Source organism: Sus scrofa, chromosome 5, assembly GCF_054392235.1.
Source record: "Sus scrofa isolate SSC_HxYL_T2T_F1_AM1 chromosome 5, Sscrofa_HxYL_maternal_Yorkshire_Landrace_v2.0, whole genome shotgun sequence".
Lineage (NCBI taxonomy): Eukaryota > Metazoa > Chordata > Mammalia > Artiodactyla > Suidae > Sus > Sus scrofa.
This window is the reverse complement of record NC_139387.1, coordinates 77,598,652-77,614,511: the sequence shown is the minus strand read 5'-3', so window position 1 is coordinate 77,614,511 and position 15,860 is coordinate 77,598,652. Positions and strand designations below refer to the sequence as shown.

The 15,860-nt window shown below is 36.8% G+C and overlaps 1 protein-coding gene across 1 annotated transcript in view; it reads left to right on the top strand.

The window, feature by feature from the left end:
* Positions 1-15,860, top strand: part of CPNE8 (copine 8) — a 265,300-nt gene that overhangs the window by 37,306 nt on the left and 212,134 nt on the right. Inside the window, exons 2-3 of the mRNA XM_013997926.3 lie at positions 10,212-10,252; positions 11,501-11,547. Of these exons, the coding sequence (XP_013853380.1) occupies positions 10,212-10,252; positions 11,501-11,547 (88 nt within the window). The remainder of the gene's footprint in view (positions 1-10,211; positions 10,253-11,500; positions 11,548-15,860) is intronic.

Here is a 15,860-nt window from a genome sequence, read left to right as displayed (position 1 = left end):
TCTCTGCTTCCTGGTTGTCACTGCCCTGTCAGGGATGGGGCCTGCTCTATAGCTATTGGAGTAGAAGCCCTGAGGGTCAAGCTAATTAGGCTTCATTACCCTTGTTTGCCTGTACTGCACCAAAGGAGGGAATTACTGAAGCAAATGAGGTCTGTGTGCTCATTGATATCTGATGTGCTGCCTTTGTAGGTATCTGCAGCTCCATTCAGATGCAGCCCAAGGTTGTGTCTCTTACACTGTTGTGTTCATCTTTGATCTATTACAGGTCTGTGGCATGAGTGGGTAGGTCTAGATTGGTTGCTAGGCTGGGATTTGGAATCAGGGCATTGTGGATGCAGAAATTGAGGTGGCTACTACAGCAATCTAGGCTGCCTCTGTGGCAGTCTTTTCCCAGGACTTGTTTGCCACAGATCCAGCATGAAGCTGTGGCATGGAAAAACATGCTCTCTTGCTTGGAAGAAGGACCACACTATGAGGGTCTTGGTGTCTTAGCAAAGAGGCTGGACCCCAGGACTAGGACAGCTGATTTGTGACTCAACCATCTTGCTCCCCAGGGTGAGGGTACATTGTGTGGACCTTCTCTTCCTTTCAAATTTCTCTCAGAGTCAGATGTTCTGACTTTATGCTTTCTTTCCCTTCTACCTGGTTACCTGGCACCTTTGGTTGTATGGGAGTTCTTCTGCTAGTTTCCAGCTAGTTTTCCATGTGAATTTTTCCACATGTAGATTTATTTTTGATGTGTTTATTGGGGAGATGAGCTCCATGTCCTCCTACTCTGTCATCTTGATCCAACCAGTAATGTCCTTTTACTGTAGAACTTGTCATGTGATCTTGCTATCTGTTGTCTCTATAGTATTTCTCATTGCCTTGTGGTGCTTGTCTCTGCTGATTTACCATGTCTCTGAGGTTCTGTCCTTTTTTTTAGTTCTTAACTCAGGGTCCCATAACATCTCCATGTTTTCATTATAAATTTCTCTCTTTTGTGTCACAACTAAATGTGAATAGGCATTTTATAAAAGAAGACATGCAGTTAGTCTCTGAACATATTAAATGAATTTCATCCTCAATATTAAGCAATGGTGCAAGTAAAATGAATGAGTGTTCTCCTGTGACATGGATAAATACTAGCTGCATATACTAGGGCTCATTTACTTTTGTTCTCAATAATATGGATAGTCAATATAAAAAATACAAAGGTCAAAATCAAAGTTATGTCAATCAAAAAGTTCAAAAAATTCATCTTAAGCACTTAGTATTCTTGTGACTTTGTCCACTTTATTTAACCTCTCTGAATTTTTTACTATCTCACCTGGAAAATAGATTCTGATAATAATTGCTATTTATTAGGACTATGGTGAGGGTTAAATGAAATGATTTATTTACAGTGCTCATCACAGTGTCTGGCCTCCAGTTCAGTAGATAAATAGTGAGAAATTTGTGATAGAGGTTTGTGTTGGTTATGATGGAGCACATGGAAGGAATAATCAGTTCTACTTTCCTAGAGAACAGTGCACAATGACAAAACACTAAAAGAGGAATTAACATTTTCCAGCAGAAATGACGTGGGTGAGGAAATTTCAGGGACATGGTAAAACAATTGTACAGAAGTATGAGACAATATTACTTAAGGGATTGCAAAATATCTGAAATGTCTGGAGCAGAGTCCATGAGATGGAATATGGATAGGAGTGGACTGGAGATAAAGCCAAGGTCAGAATGTGGCAGGTATTTAGTGCTATGTTAAGGAGTTTGGAGTTTCTGTAGATAATGAGTTTTATGCAAGGGAGCCCTTTAGCCAGGTTTTATTGTAGAGAACTTTCTCTAGGAGGCATCTTGGTGAATGAACTAGGAGACAGGAGGCAGGAAGACCAGTTAAGAGCTCTAAGGTCTGGGAAGTAGTTGGGAGTTGGAAGCAAAGGCCCAGGTGGGTAAGCATTAGTGGAGAGGAAGGATGCTTGGGGTCTTGTTTGGAAAAGAGATGGGTTGATGCCGAGAGCAGCTCAGCAGGTTAGGGCTGAAGAATGGGTGCCGTGAATCTTAAGGAAAAAGTTAACATAAAACAAGACACAGAGACATTTATCTTAAAGGTGGGAACCGAGGGACTCAAGGTCTCATGGACCAAGAGCACTGCCTCAAGAAACCACACTGCTTTTATTGTGTTCTTTAGGATTATGTCAAGTGAGGAGGGGGCTATAGGTGCAGAATGTAGGTTTTTTAAAATTATTTTATAAGTTCTTTTATTATTTTAAAAGTCGCATAGCTGGTAGATGGTTAAGCTTTTGCTCTGACCTTTAGGCATTTAACAATCATTAGCATTTCAGGAAGCTTGGCATTAGCTATCTATGCATAGCATTCCAGAGAATCATCATTGTGCTTCCCCAAAGGCATGCCTATCTGTGGCAACCTGGCATGCCTAGGTTTGCACCTTGGTTCTCTTTGCTAATGCATATCCTACTAACGACAGCTCATAAACCACTTGGGACCATGAGGTTCCTCTTTCTCTTATTCTTAAGAGGACATGCCAATCTGCAAAGGTCCGGTGTGCCTAGACCAACGCATTATGTCCTCATTCAGCTGACCACATGAATAACTTATGCCTTTAGGTCTTTGTTCTTAAGCTTAAGTCATTTACCAGCACTGCGACTGTTTTTCAAGCAGGAATATAGGGTAAAGTAAGGCAGGACAAAATGGAGTTTTCAGCAAAGAGTAAGAAAATATTGTAGAAACATGTCTCGTGACAGGTTGAACCCCTGTTGTTGTATTAGTTTCCTGGGGCTATTGTAGTAAACCACCACAAATTTGTTGGCTTAAAAACAACAAAAATTATTCTCACAGTTCTGGCAGCTAGAAGTGTAAAAGCGGTGTCACTTGGCTGGAATCAAGATGTTGGCAGGGCTGCTCTCCTTCAGGGGCTCTAGTGGGAGAAGTCATTCCCTGCCCTTTCCCAGCTTCTCATGGCTGCTGGCACGCCTTGGCTTGTGGATGCATCACATGGGTCTTCAAGGCCAAAGTATACACATCAGTCTCTGTTCTGTTCACACCACTCAGTATCAGATCTCCCTCTGCCTTCTTATGTGGCTATATGATTGCATTTAGGGCCCACTCAGATAACCTAGGATAAACTCATTTCGGGATCCATATTTTAATCATATCTGCAAAGACCTTTTTTCCCCCACGTAAAGTCACTTTAATAGGATCTAAGGATTAGGACCTGGTATGTTTGTGGGCATAGTGTGGTGATTATTCTACCTTCCATGGTTGCCCCTTACTGAGGTAGGAAATGAAGGGGCTTCAAGATTGGAAGATAAATTGAATTTAGTTTTGTGCATGCGTTTTAGATTTTTAAGAAGATACATATTCTGTTCTCAGTCTCTTTTATCCTCTCTCTCTCTCTTTTTTTTTTTTTTTTCCTTTTTAAGGGCCTCTCCTGTGGCATATGGAGGTTCCCAGGCTTGGGGTCTAATTGGAGCTATAGCTGCCAGCCTATGCCAGAGCCCCAGCAACACCAGATCCGAGCCTCGTTTGCAACCTACACCACAGCCCATGGCAACGCTGGATCCTCAACCCACTAAGCGAGGCCAGGGATTGAACCCGCAACCTCATGGTTCCTAGTCAGATTAGTTTCCACTGAGCCACAAGGAGAACTCCTATGTTTCTCTTCTTTACCTGAAATCAGATATTGGGTTTTGTAATACCCAATCTTTTCTTCTTCTTCTTCTTTTTCTTTTTAGGGCTGCACCTGTGGCACATGGGAGTTCCCAGGCTAGCGGTCGAATCAGAGCTGCAGCTGCCTGCCTACACCACAGCCACAGCAACGCGGGATCTGAGCTGTGTCTGTGACCCACACCACAGCTCAAGGCAACGCCGATCCTTAAGCCACTGAGCAAGGCCAGGGATTGAACCCTCATCCTCATGGATACTAGTCGGGTTCATTAACTGCTGATCCACGACTCCCATTCTTTTTTTCTTGAAACTTGTATCACCCTGAGTTTACTCTACGTTACTTCAGACCAATGGGCTCGTCTATTTAATCTTAGCTCAGGCAAACAGAGCTCTGACATGTCAGACTGTAAAAAGACGTGGGTTTCCTTTTAAGTAAGTTTCAAGAATATCAATTGTAAGTGAATGCCTTAAAAGAAACATGAAAGTTTTCACCATTATCTTCCCCTCAAATTTCTTTTGGTACCCAAACCAGAATCAACCCATGCAAAGGTTGAAACTGTATTTTTATCACTGAACTTTTCCACTCAACAATATGAATAAATACATACTTGAAAACAACTAATTTCAACACAAACTGAAAAATAATTTAAAGTTTATTTTATGCCCAGTTTTCATGGAGTAATATTTATCAGATATGATAAAGTTCTGCTTGTATGCTCAGCCTATGAGAGACCGCTGTTGCGCTGAAAGTTTAGTCTGTACAGTGTCAGGTCTGAAAGTCTGTTCCTATTTTCTTGAAAGCTGATAATCTTGTTAAGTACTTTCCAGTGATCCTGTCCTTTAGAATTACTTGGTGTCTTAGGTTATAGCTAACTTTGGATTTGTAGTAAGCTTCAGTTTCAGAATACTTGGTTTTTTCATTTCTAAAATTTTGGCTTTTCTGTGCACAATGTTTCTGCTTTGACATAGATATTGTAAATTTAGGCAAAATATTTTTTTCCTTAACTTTGCATGCTGAATTTCCAGCTATAATATTTGTTCAGTGAATAAAAATAATGAAAAAAATGAGTCAGAGAGAATTAAATATTGTATTCAAGTCACTTCATAAGACTGAATAAATTTCCTAATCTGTTGTGCAAAGTTTTGATTTCCTTGTCTTTATAAGAAAAACTCTTGAAAATCGTTTTTTGTGTTATATGCATTATATATGTATTATGCCAAGATATATATGCCAACAACTTCCTAATTCCAGTCCTTAAGATAATATGATGCCCAAGGTAAGGGGTGAGATGGGGCGTGTTTACAATTCCAGTAAAGCAGTCTCTCTCAGGTTTTTTCAGGTAATGGGTTACTTATTAGGGCAAAGGTCTAACATGCCACCTTCCTCTTTTACTCTTTTTTCCATAATAAAACACGTCATCACACCTAAGGTAAAAAGCTCATGCTTTAAAAAAAATTTTTTTTTTTTGGCCTCACCTGTGTCATGTGTAAGTTCCCAAGCCAGGAATTGAACCCGCCCCACAGCTTTAAACAGAGCCACAGCAGTGGAACCCCACATCCTTAACCCACTGAGCCATGAGGGAACTACAAAAAGCTAATGCTTTTGATTGGGTTTACTAAAACCATCCATTCATGCAGGGGGTGCCTGGGAACCTTTGTTTATGTGCAAGCTAGGTTCTCTAGCTGCCTAAGTAATATTTAGTAAAGACCTTGCAGGCAGGCAGTGATCCTGAGACTACAGTGAATCACAGGTAAATAAATAAAGCCTCTAATAATTTCCTGAATTTTAATTGAAACTAGCATCCTTTTATTTATAGATACAGGACAATTTTCAGGGGAGGTTGTATTTATACAGAGATGTGGTTCTCTGTCCACATGTGGAAAATTTATGCTGGGCTTTGTTTGCAAAATGATAAAGCATTGTTTAGCCCTGTTTATAGGCTATATTTATGTTCCTACGGAAAACTAAATAGAACAGTTTTTTTTCATTTGGCTCTATCTATAAGCTATATTTTTGTTCTTATTTAAAACTAAATAGAACAATGCCACTTAGGCAAGCAGTGGAGCCATTTTACATGTTAAAAAGTTCTGCTGGCCACAGTGGCATACATCTTGAAACTTACCTTCAGTTTGAAGATATATTACCTAGAACATGTGCGTGCGTGTGTGTGTGTGTGTGTATACACGTATATATATACTTAGCACTTTAAAAAGTCAAAGAGTAAAATCGTCTTTACTTAGAAACCATTGATTTTAAAATTCATAATATACAACAGGTAGATTTTCTTTTCCAAACTACATCTGTTAAGATAGTGATATTTGCTTCCCTTTTAAAGGATTTTAAAAATTCAATATTTACTACCCTGTGGAATAATATTTATTAAATGATTTTGTTTACTGAGTAGGAATAAGTTAGCAACAGGCCTGTAATTTCTAGGTTAACTCACATATCACCTTTACCTTAATAGATCATGTTATTATGCTCATTTTATATATGAAGAATTAGAAGTTTTAATTGCCACTCATAAAATCTCATTGTATAAAAGTAACAGAAAAGGATAGTTAAGATTTGTTTTTAAAATAGGTAGTTATTTCAAGATATCTATTTGTTTAGACTATTTCACTTATATAGGCATACTGATAATTATTTTTGCTAGTATATATATATATATATTTTTTTTTTTTTGGTCTTTTGTTGTTGTTGTTGTTGCTATTTCTTGGGCCGCTCCCGCGGCATATGGAGGTTCCCAGGCTAGGGGTCTAATCGGAGCTGTAGCTGCCAGCCTACGCCAGAGCCACAGCAACGCGGGATCCGAGCCGCGTCTGCAACCTACACCACAGCTCATGGCCACGCCAGATCGTTAACCCGCTGAGCAAGGGCAGGGACCGAACCCGCAACCTCATGGTTCCTAGTCGGATTCGTTAACCACTGCGCCACGACGGGAATTCCTGCTAGTATATTTTTTAAAATAATTCAGTTAAGAGCTAATACCTATTGTACCTGTCTTTTTTTAGTTGTAGCTGAATTAATTTAACCCTATTTTTAGATTACTGTTCCTTTTCCCCATAATAAACTGTTATTTTATATACCGTCCAATATTGCTCTTTAGTTATTTCTATGAGTTTGTCTTCTTAGCCTTTTCAGGCTTCTTGAAATTAGGGAACAAGTTTAAATGGAATTGCTATTTTCCAGTTAGAGAAGCCTGAGATTTTAGGAAGCTAACTGGTTGTTCGGTATCGATCTTGGAATGCTAATAGAGAATAAAAACTGTGAATAAAAACTGTAATCGTCAAGAAAACTAATATTCATCTTGGCTAGTCAGAACAATTCTGTGCTAATAACTCTATGAGAAGTTGTCTTAAGATTGGCATGTAACTTGTTGAGCATAAAATCAGAGTAAGCAGAATTGTCAGATGAGATAATTAACTATTGTCATAAGGGAAGGTAGCTTGAGTCATTGGTCTGCTTCAAAGGACTAATTATCATTGAGGATTGAATAATAAAGGGGGAAGTCAGGGCAGCTTTCCTCCTCCATGGTTCTGAAAGGGTGTTACTAATTTCTTGCTTATCAACTTCTGTTTTAGGCTTCATGCAAAATACGCCTCTTTCCTTAAACCTGGTATTTCTTGGTGCCAGTTAAGAGTTTGAATGGGCTTCAGCTTTAGTTAAGGCTATTGCAGTCATACTCCTAAGTCCAGACATTTTAAATGGAATTTGAGATGAGTGGTTACTCATCTCATGCAATTCACAGATGCAATTCACAGATTAAATTTTGATCAGGTTATTTCTTCAGATAAGTTTTCTAACTCATACACTGTATTTTTCCATAATTTCTTTTCATTTGTCTGCTTTCTTCTTTGTTTCAGCTACATCAAGATTTACAGAATAGAAAGACACCTTCAGAATTTTTTTTTTTTCTCTGTCTTTTGTTGTTGTTGTTGTTGCTATTTCTTGGGCCGCTCCCGCGGCATATGGAGGTTCCCAGGCTAGGGGTCGAATCGGAGCTGTAGCCACCGGCCTACGCCAGAGCCACAGCAACGCGGGATCCGAGCCGCGTCTGCAACCTACACCACAGCTCACGGCAACGCCGGATCGTTAACCCACTGAGCAAGGGCAGGGATCGAACCCGCAACCTCATGGTTCCCAGTCGGATTCGTTAACCACTGCGCCACCACGGGAACTCCTTTTTTTTTTTTTTTTTTTTTTTTTTCAGAATTTTTAACCTAGTGTTCAAATTCAACATCGTATTGTAAAATTGTAGGCACAATGTCATAGGCATCCTAACTCAAGTAAATGATCATCTCATGGAGAGAAGGGTAGCCTTCCCATATAAAAGCTGATGAGAAGTGGGGTGTGTGTGTGTGTGTGTGTGTGTGTGTGTGTGTGTGTGTGTGCGAGCGCGCTATGTTTTTTAGGTGCCTCACATAGAAAACAAAGGTATTTTTCTATGACTAAGTGCAGTTACGTTTGGCCTCCTCTCCTTGTTCTCTTTGTTCATTGTATAGGCAGCATCTCTCTTCATATTCGTCTGTGAACAGGGATGTATTTTATGTTATTCTTTGGTGGCTCAATCAATAGGTATAATGAGAGACTTTCCACATTTCCAACAGTTATGGGAAAACAAGTTGTTTCTTCTGGATTTCTCCAGACAGTGAAGCTTTTGAAAAGAATAGGGAAATCAGATTCAGAAAGCTGACTTCTTTGGATATTCTGTACTGGGCTTTGTGCTCTTACTCATTTACTCAATTTCTCTGGGTCTCAGCTTAGTTTCTTTCTTTCTTTTTAAAAATTTCTTCTCATTTTTTTTTGCCACACCCATGGAATGTGGAAGTTCCTGGGCCAGGAATTGAATCAATCGTTGCTGCCGCAATGCCAGATCCTTTAACCCACTGCACCGAGTTGGGTTTGAAGCGACACCACTACAGCCACTCGAGCCACTCCAGTCGGCTTCTTAACCTACTGTGCCTTGGTGGGGACTTCTAGTTTGTTTGTTTGTTTGTTTGTTCGTTTTTAAATAAAATAAACTTTGCAAAAAATCTTGCATTCCTATCATCAACCCAGACTTTAGGATGCTTTTTTTTTTCTTGTTTTTATTTCCTTTTTAGGGCCACACGTGGCAGATGTAAGTTCTCAGGCTAGGGATTGAATCGGAGGTGCAGAAGCCAGCCTCCACTACAGCCACAGCAACGCCAGATCCTTAACTCACTGAGCCAGGCCAGGGATCAAACTCGCCTCCACATGGGTCCTAGTTGGGTGCATTACCAGCCACCACAGGAACTCCTATGATGCATTTTGATAATCACTAGTCTTTTGCAGTGTATATATCATTTAAGAATATTTTCCTTTTCCAAACTTTTAAAGTCATATATTTTTGAGTAAAGTAGTCTTTTGGGAATTAAATCTAGTCAGAGATAGTCTATTCTGTTTTATTCATATAATCAGAGTATAGCTGAAATTTATTGTTGAAACAGCAGCAGGAAAGCTACGTTGCAAAGGTTGGGGACTAAATTATGTAGAGTTTATGGAGTTTTTCCTTTCTCAACTTATAAAATATCTAAGATTTTTTTTTCTTTCTTTGCTTTTGACTTTACCACTGTGTGTTATGGATCATAATGGCTAGAAGAAATAATGCGGCCAGTAAAGTCTGTGATTAAGAATACCTACCTTTATTGTTGATAGAAATCTATAATTTTTATATGTGTGATTAAAGACTGTAGGTTTTTTTTTTAAAGACAAATAAGGCACTGAAATCAAATCATTTTCTTTCAAATGTATATAGCATAGTTTTTGAGTCCCAAGCACACTGCAATATTTGCACTGTCATTTCCCCTTGATTTTTTGAATTTTGAAAGAGATGAATTACATTTTTTTAGGAAACTTAATGAGCAAAATTAGACACATAGGAAGGGCTTGGGAATTTCCACTTACATGAAGAGCTACCTTTATAAATACATACCACAGTAACTTCTCAAATGGAAATATTTTAATTTACTGTTTGCCAGTCATTGCTGGAGTCATAATATCTGCTTAGGGGATGGACAGATTATTTTAATTTGATTTCTGACTAGTGGTCTTTGAAGCTGACTTAATTCCAAGTGTAAACATGTCTGATATTTTCTTTCTAGGAATATTTGAAGACATAGTCTCATTTTTTTTTCTGTGATCTTCTTTTGACTATGTTTTTTATTTTCTCAGTGTATAGCGATTCCATGGAAGCAGTAACTTTTATGAACCTGAAATACAAAACAATATCAGGTTCACATGAAAAAAAGGCTTTTTAAATACTAAGCACACTGCAGATAAATGAACACGAGTGGTTGGTCTTGGTGGAAGACTAGGACAAATCAGCCATGAAATTTTTATTAGAAATGTTAAACATACAATGTAATTTAACTATTATCAATTATTACCAATTAGTGGAGGATTAATATGAAGCACAATCTAACTTTTAGAACTTTCAGGTCATCATTTATGCATATATATGTTTATATACTTTCATAAATATTTTGGTATTATATTCATCTAACACCTTTTTTTTGTTCAACAGAAATCTTCTTGATAGAGACACATTTTCTAAATCTGATCCAAGTAAGTATCTATGACTTGCTTTGCGAAAGTCTGCTTATTTAACTTACTTGATTTTGCCAAAAATTATATGAAAATCATAGCTCTTATTTAAATATTTGTTTTAAAGCCTAGAAAGCAAGAAGGGTTATGGTCTCAGGCCCCACATTCTCATCTACCTGGGCAGTACTCTGGCTCAAGAGAGGGAATTGCTGAACATTTTCAGAATAAGATAGAAATGCAGACAACTTCCGAGTAGGACAGTTCTCTTTGAAATTAAAACTTCATTGTATAACCATATAGCGGAAATTAAATTTGAAAGACAACTGTAATGGGCCATAATTTTAAGTGATCAAGACACAGAGTAATAATTTCCCTCTTTTTTTGTGTGTGAACAAATGCAGTATATAAAGGCATGCACAACTAAAGGAAACATAATATCTTAAGTGAACTGAATTTTTTGATTTGTAATTATTTATACTGAAAATTCAAGATAACTTGTAAAATGACAGTTCAAATTAGAAAACCATAGAAATGACATACAAATCAAGTAGTGATTATAGATCTGGTGATATGTAGAAATTGATATCCATCAGCTCTCCATCTCTCCAAAGTGTGAATCTATGTCTATGTGGTTTAACTACAGGAGGAAGGTTTTGTCACGTGATAGAATTCTTGAGGTAATCATTGGAGAAAAAGCATTATAATTTGTGGGTATTAAAATTTCCTGAGGCTCATTTGATGAATGGGTTTTTTTTTTTTTTTTTTAATCTTTACTTCAAATTGTTAACCTCCTTTATTTTTTGTGATGTCCTTTCAGAATGACAGGATTTCTTACTTGTTTACAAATATTGAGATTCAGAGTTGCAAATATTAAATGTAGGGTATGATTTGCTTCAGGTTCCTTCCTGTGATGACTTTGAACATTATGAGTATCCCAGGAAGAGTCATGACTAGTAACATACTGAAATATTTCAACAATAGTTAAACTATAGTTAAAAAATTTATCTACATGACATGTTTGAAGAGATTAGCAAGTATTTTTTCTCTGCCAAGCTCTGCACATGCTAAGTTCTAAGGACTTGATATAGTTTTTTGCTTCTTTATAAAAATTTTTAGTCATGTGATGATTTATAGCAATTTTCTTGCCAGAGTAAGGCTAGGAATTAGGAATTAATTTTAATGTAGCTTTTAGATAGCTGAAAAGTAAATTGAGTATTTATATGTGATGCTTATAAAAAGTTGATATGTATATTTTTTCATCTTTTGTAGTTTGTGTCTTATATGTACAAGGAGTTGGAAATAAAGAATGGAGAGAGGTAAGAATTGACATTTTAAAAAATATCACTGTGCTGAAAGATGTGGTAGAAGTTACACTGTGATCAAGATGATACTTTCCTGTTTTTAGTTATTTTAAATCTTCAACCCAAAGATTAAATTTTTTTCATTTTATTTCATGTTTTTTCTTTTTCTTTTATTTCAACCTATTCACTGTCTTTTCATTTTACTAGTGGTTTCCTTTGCTGTGCAAAAGCTTTTAAACTTAATTAGGTCCCATTTGTTCATTTTTGCTTTTATTTCCTTTGCCTTAGGGATGAAAAATATTGCTATGAATTATGTCAAAGAGTGTTCTGCCTATGTTTTCCTCTAGGACTTTTATGGTTTCCAGTCTCACATTTAGATCTTTAGTCCATTTTGAGTTTACTTTTGTATATGGTGCTTAAAAACATTCTGGTTTCATTCTTTTTGATGTAGTTGTCCGGTTTCCTGAGTACCACTTAATGAAGGGATTGTCTTTTCTCCATTGTGCTTTCTTGTCTCCTTTGTCACAGAGTGCAGGGGTTTATTTCTGGGTTCTCTATACTGTTCCACTGATCTATACGTCTGTTTTTTGTGCCAGCACATACTGTTTTGATTACTGGAACTTTGTAGTATAGTCTGAAGTTAGAAAATGTAATCCTACAGCTCTGTTATTCTTTCTAAGGTTGTTTTGGCTATTCAGGGTCTTTCAGGTTTCCATACAGACTTTTAGATTTTTTTGTTGTAGTTCTGTGAAAAATGACATTGGCAATTTGATGGAGATTGCATCGAATCTGTAGATTGGACAGCATGATCATTTTAACAATACTGATTCTTCCAATCCAAGAACATAGTATATCTTTCCATCTGCATCATCTTCAATTTATTTTGTCAGCATCATCTAGTTTTCAGGGTACAGGTCTTTTACCTCCTTAGAAAGCTTTATTCCTAGGTATTTTATTCTCTTTTGGTGTGATAGAAAATTGAATTATTTCCTTAATCTCTCTTCCTGATAGTTCATTGATAGTATATAGAAATTAACAGATTTCTGTATATTAATTTTGGTGTACTGAACCTTTACTTAATTCATTGATGAGCTCTTATAGTTTTAGTGGGGTCTTTAGAAATTTATGTTTATATGATAGTATCATGTCAACTGCAAACAGTGACAGTTTTGCTTCTTCTTTACCAATATGGATTCCCTTTATTAATTTATTAATTTTTTCTTATGTAATTGCTATGCCTGGGACTTGCAATACTATGTTGAATAAAACTGGTGAAAGTGGGCATCCTTGTCTTATTCCTGACCTTAGAGGAGATGCTTCCAACTTTACACCATTTAGTATGACATAAGCTATTGGTTTATCATATTTTATTATGTAGAGGTATACTTGTATGTGCACATTCTAGACAGTTTTTATAATAAATGGATGTTGAATTTTGTCAGAAGCTTTTTCTGCATTTATTGAGATGATCCTATGGTTTTTATGCTAGTTTGTTAATGTGGTGTAACACATTGATTGATTTACAGATTTTGAAAACTCCTCGCCATCCTGAGGATAAATCCCCCTTGATCTTTCTGTGTGATTTTTTTAATGTATCATTGGATTCAGCTTGCTAATATTTTGTTGAAGATTTTTGCATCTATGTTCATCAGTGATCTTCTTTTCTGTGATATCTTTGTCTGCTGTTGTTATCAGGGTGATGCCGGCCTTATAGAATGAGTTTGGAAATTTTACTTATTCCGAAATTTTTTGAAATAGTTTGAGAATGATACATGTTAACTCCTTTCAAAATGTTTGGTGGAATTCACCTGTGAAGTCATCTTGTCATGAACTTTTGTTTGTTGGGAGTATTTTAATTACTGATTCAGTTTCAGTATTGGTTGTTGGTCTGTTCATATTTTCTATTTCTTCCTGGTTCAGTCTTGAGAGATTGTAAGTTTGTAAGAATTTGTCCTTTTTTCTGGGTTTTCATTTTATTGGCATGTAGTTGTTTGTAGTAGTGTCTTCTGATCATTTTTATTTCTGTGTTGTTGGTTGTAACTTCTCCATTTCTGATTTTATTCATTTGGACTTTATCCCTTTTTTCTTCTTGAGTCAGACTAAAGATTTATCAATTTTACTCATCTTTTCAAAGAACCAGCTTTTAGTTTCACTTTTTTTTCTATTGTATTTTTAGACTCTATTTCATTTATTTTTGCCTTGATCTTTATGATTTCTTTGTTTCTACTAACTTGACTATTTTGTGGTTTGCCCCTCCTACCCATCTCATTGTGGTTCCTTCTTATGTCTTTAGTTACAGAAGATCTTTTCTGATAGGTTGCAGTCTTTTCATTGATAGTTGTTCTGCGAATTGTGATTTTTAGCATGCTTGTGAGAGGAGTAGAGCTCAGGGCCTTTCTACTTCACCATCTTGGCCAGTCATCTCTAGAATTATTACTTAGTTAGCTAATAGCATATCAATGCATTTAAATGGAGTGGAAGGGAGCATATTAAAAGAAAAGGCATTTACACCTTCTTGTCATTGCTGGTTATCCCAGGAAGTTAGTGCCTTGTTTTAACGAGGTTATAGTTTCTGGCAAGTTTTCCCAAGTGAGATTTGTGCTATTTGTTGCCACAGATTGCTTTGCAGCCAACCATTTACCCAGGTGTTTCAACTGTGAGAATGAAGGTGAGAATAAGATCATTATAATTTATTCTCAAACCTGAGAGAATAAACCAATTAAAAAATTGTGTCGGGAGTTCCCATCATGGCTCAGTGATAACGAACCTGACTAGTATCCATGAGGATGCAGGTTTGATTCCTGGTCTTGCTCAGTGGGTTCAGGATCCAGTGTTGCCATGAGCTGTGGTGTAGATCGCAGATGTGGCTCAGATTCCGCATTGCTATGGCTGTGACATAGCCTGGCAGCTGTAGCTCTGATTTGACCCCTAGCCTGGGAACTTCCATATGCTGCCATTCTAGCCCTAAAAAAGACAAAAATTAAAAAAAAAATTTTTTTTAATTGTCTCTACTGATAATTGGTAAGTGGGATCCTGACCACCAGTTTCTCATGTCTGCTTCTGTATACTTCCATATTTATTCAATATTTATCTCAAAGTCTACATATTCAGGTATAAATTCATCATCTTTGCCCCATGCCTGCTTCTTCTTTGCTTCACATATAGTTAATAATATCACAAGTCAATATATCAAACTATAATTTTTGCAGCTGTCCTTGACTTGTTCTTCCAGTTTTCTTATTTAGTTATCCAGTGCGGTGAATTTTTGTTCATGAAGTAAACTCAGATGAGCCACCTCCTTTATTCAGACAAGTTATCTTTTGTCTTCCTTGTTATAGCATTCTACTGTTTGAGCCCATGCTATTCACTCTCATGTTACTCTATCCAGTTATTCCTTTGATTATTTTCCTAAGGGACATGATGACTCTTGCCATTCACTTTAGATTACCTTTCTCAAAGTCCTGGGACAATCTAGTGGAACTGTTGACTGACCATAGATGTCAGGCCAGATGGAATGAACATTTACCAGAAGTGTTCAGAAAATAACATTATTTGAGGGACTAAGGGAGGACATGAGATAAATATCCATAGGGACGAGGCATCTCAGCCAAAGCAAATCCTTAGTGATGAGGCTCTCATATTGCCTAAGCAATGAAATATAAATTTCTTATTTAAGTTAGTCTTTCATAATTATAAGGACTACTGTTCTAAGCCCTTTAGAATACTTGCTAATTTAGTTAGCAAAACAACCTTAAGAGGTAGATGCCGTTATAATCCTTATTTTACACATGAGAAACTAAAGCACAGAAAGCTTAAGTGCCTTGACCAAAGTTAGCCAGTTGTAAATAATGAAATGGGGATTTGAGCCCAGGCTATCTGGCTCCACAGTCCCTGATTTGCCAAATCCTTATCCCAAGCTTCACATTCTGGTTTTATTGATGGAAAGAAATTCTATAAATTGATCTTTGGGGCTTTATTCATATTTTCTTTAGCTTGACTTTGAATGAAAAGCGAATAGGAGAAGAGACCTACTGTTTAGGGAAAATAGCGTAATATTAAAATAAATCACAAAATGGAATATTTTACTTATTTTTTCTCTTTGAAGGAGAGGAATGTATAACTAAGGGGTAATAATATGCAAAATTGCTATAAAAATAGAAATTGAGAATGTGATGAGAAATAGGACCCATAATTATATAGAGTGAGCAGAGAAAAGGTGGACAAAGATGGGGAAATACCAGATAAGGGGCAATTTCAATAGACAGCATTTTCAAAAGAATTGAAAGAGTTAAGAACTAGAAAATGGTCTGGAAGAATAGAAGGGAGGT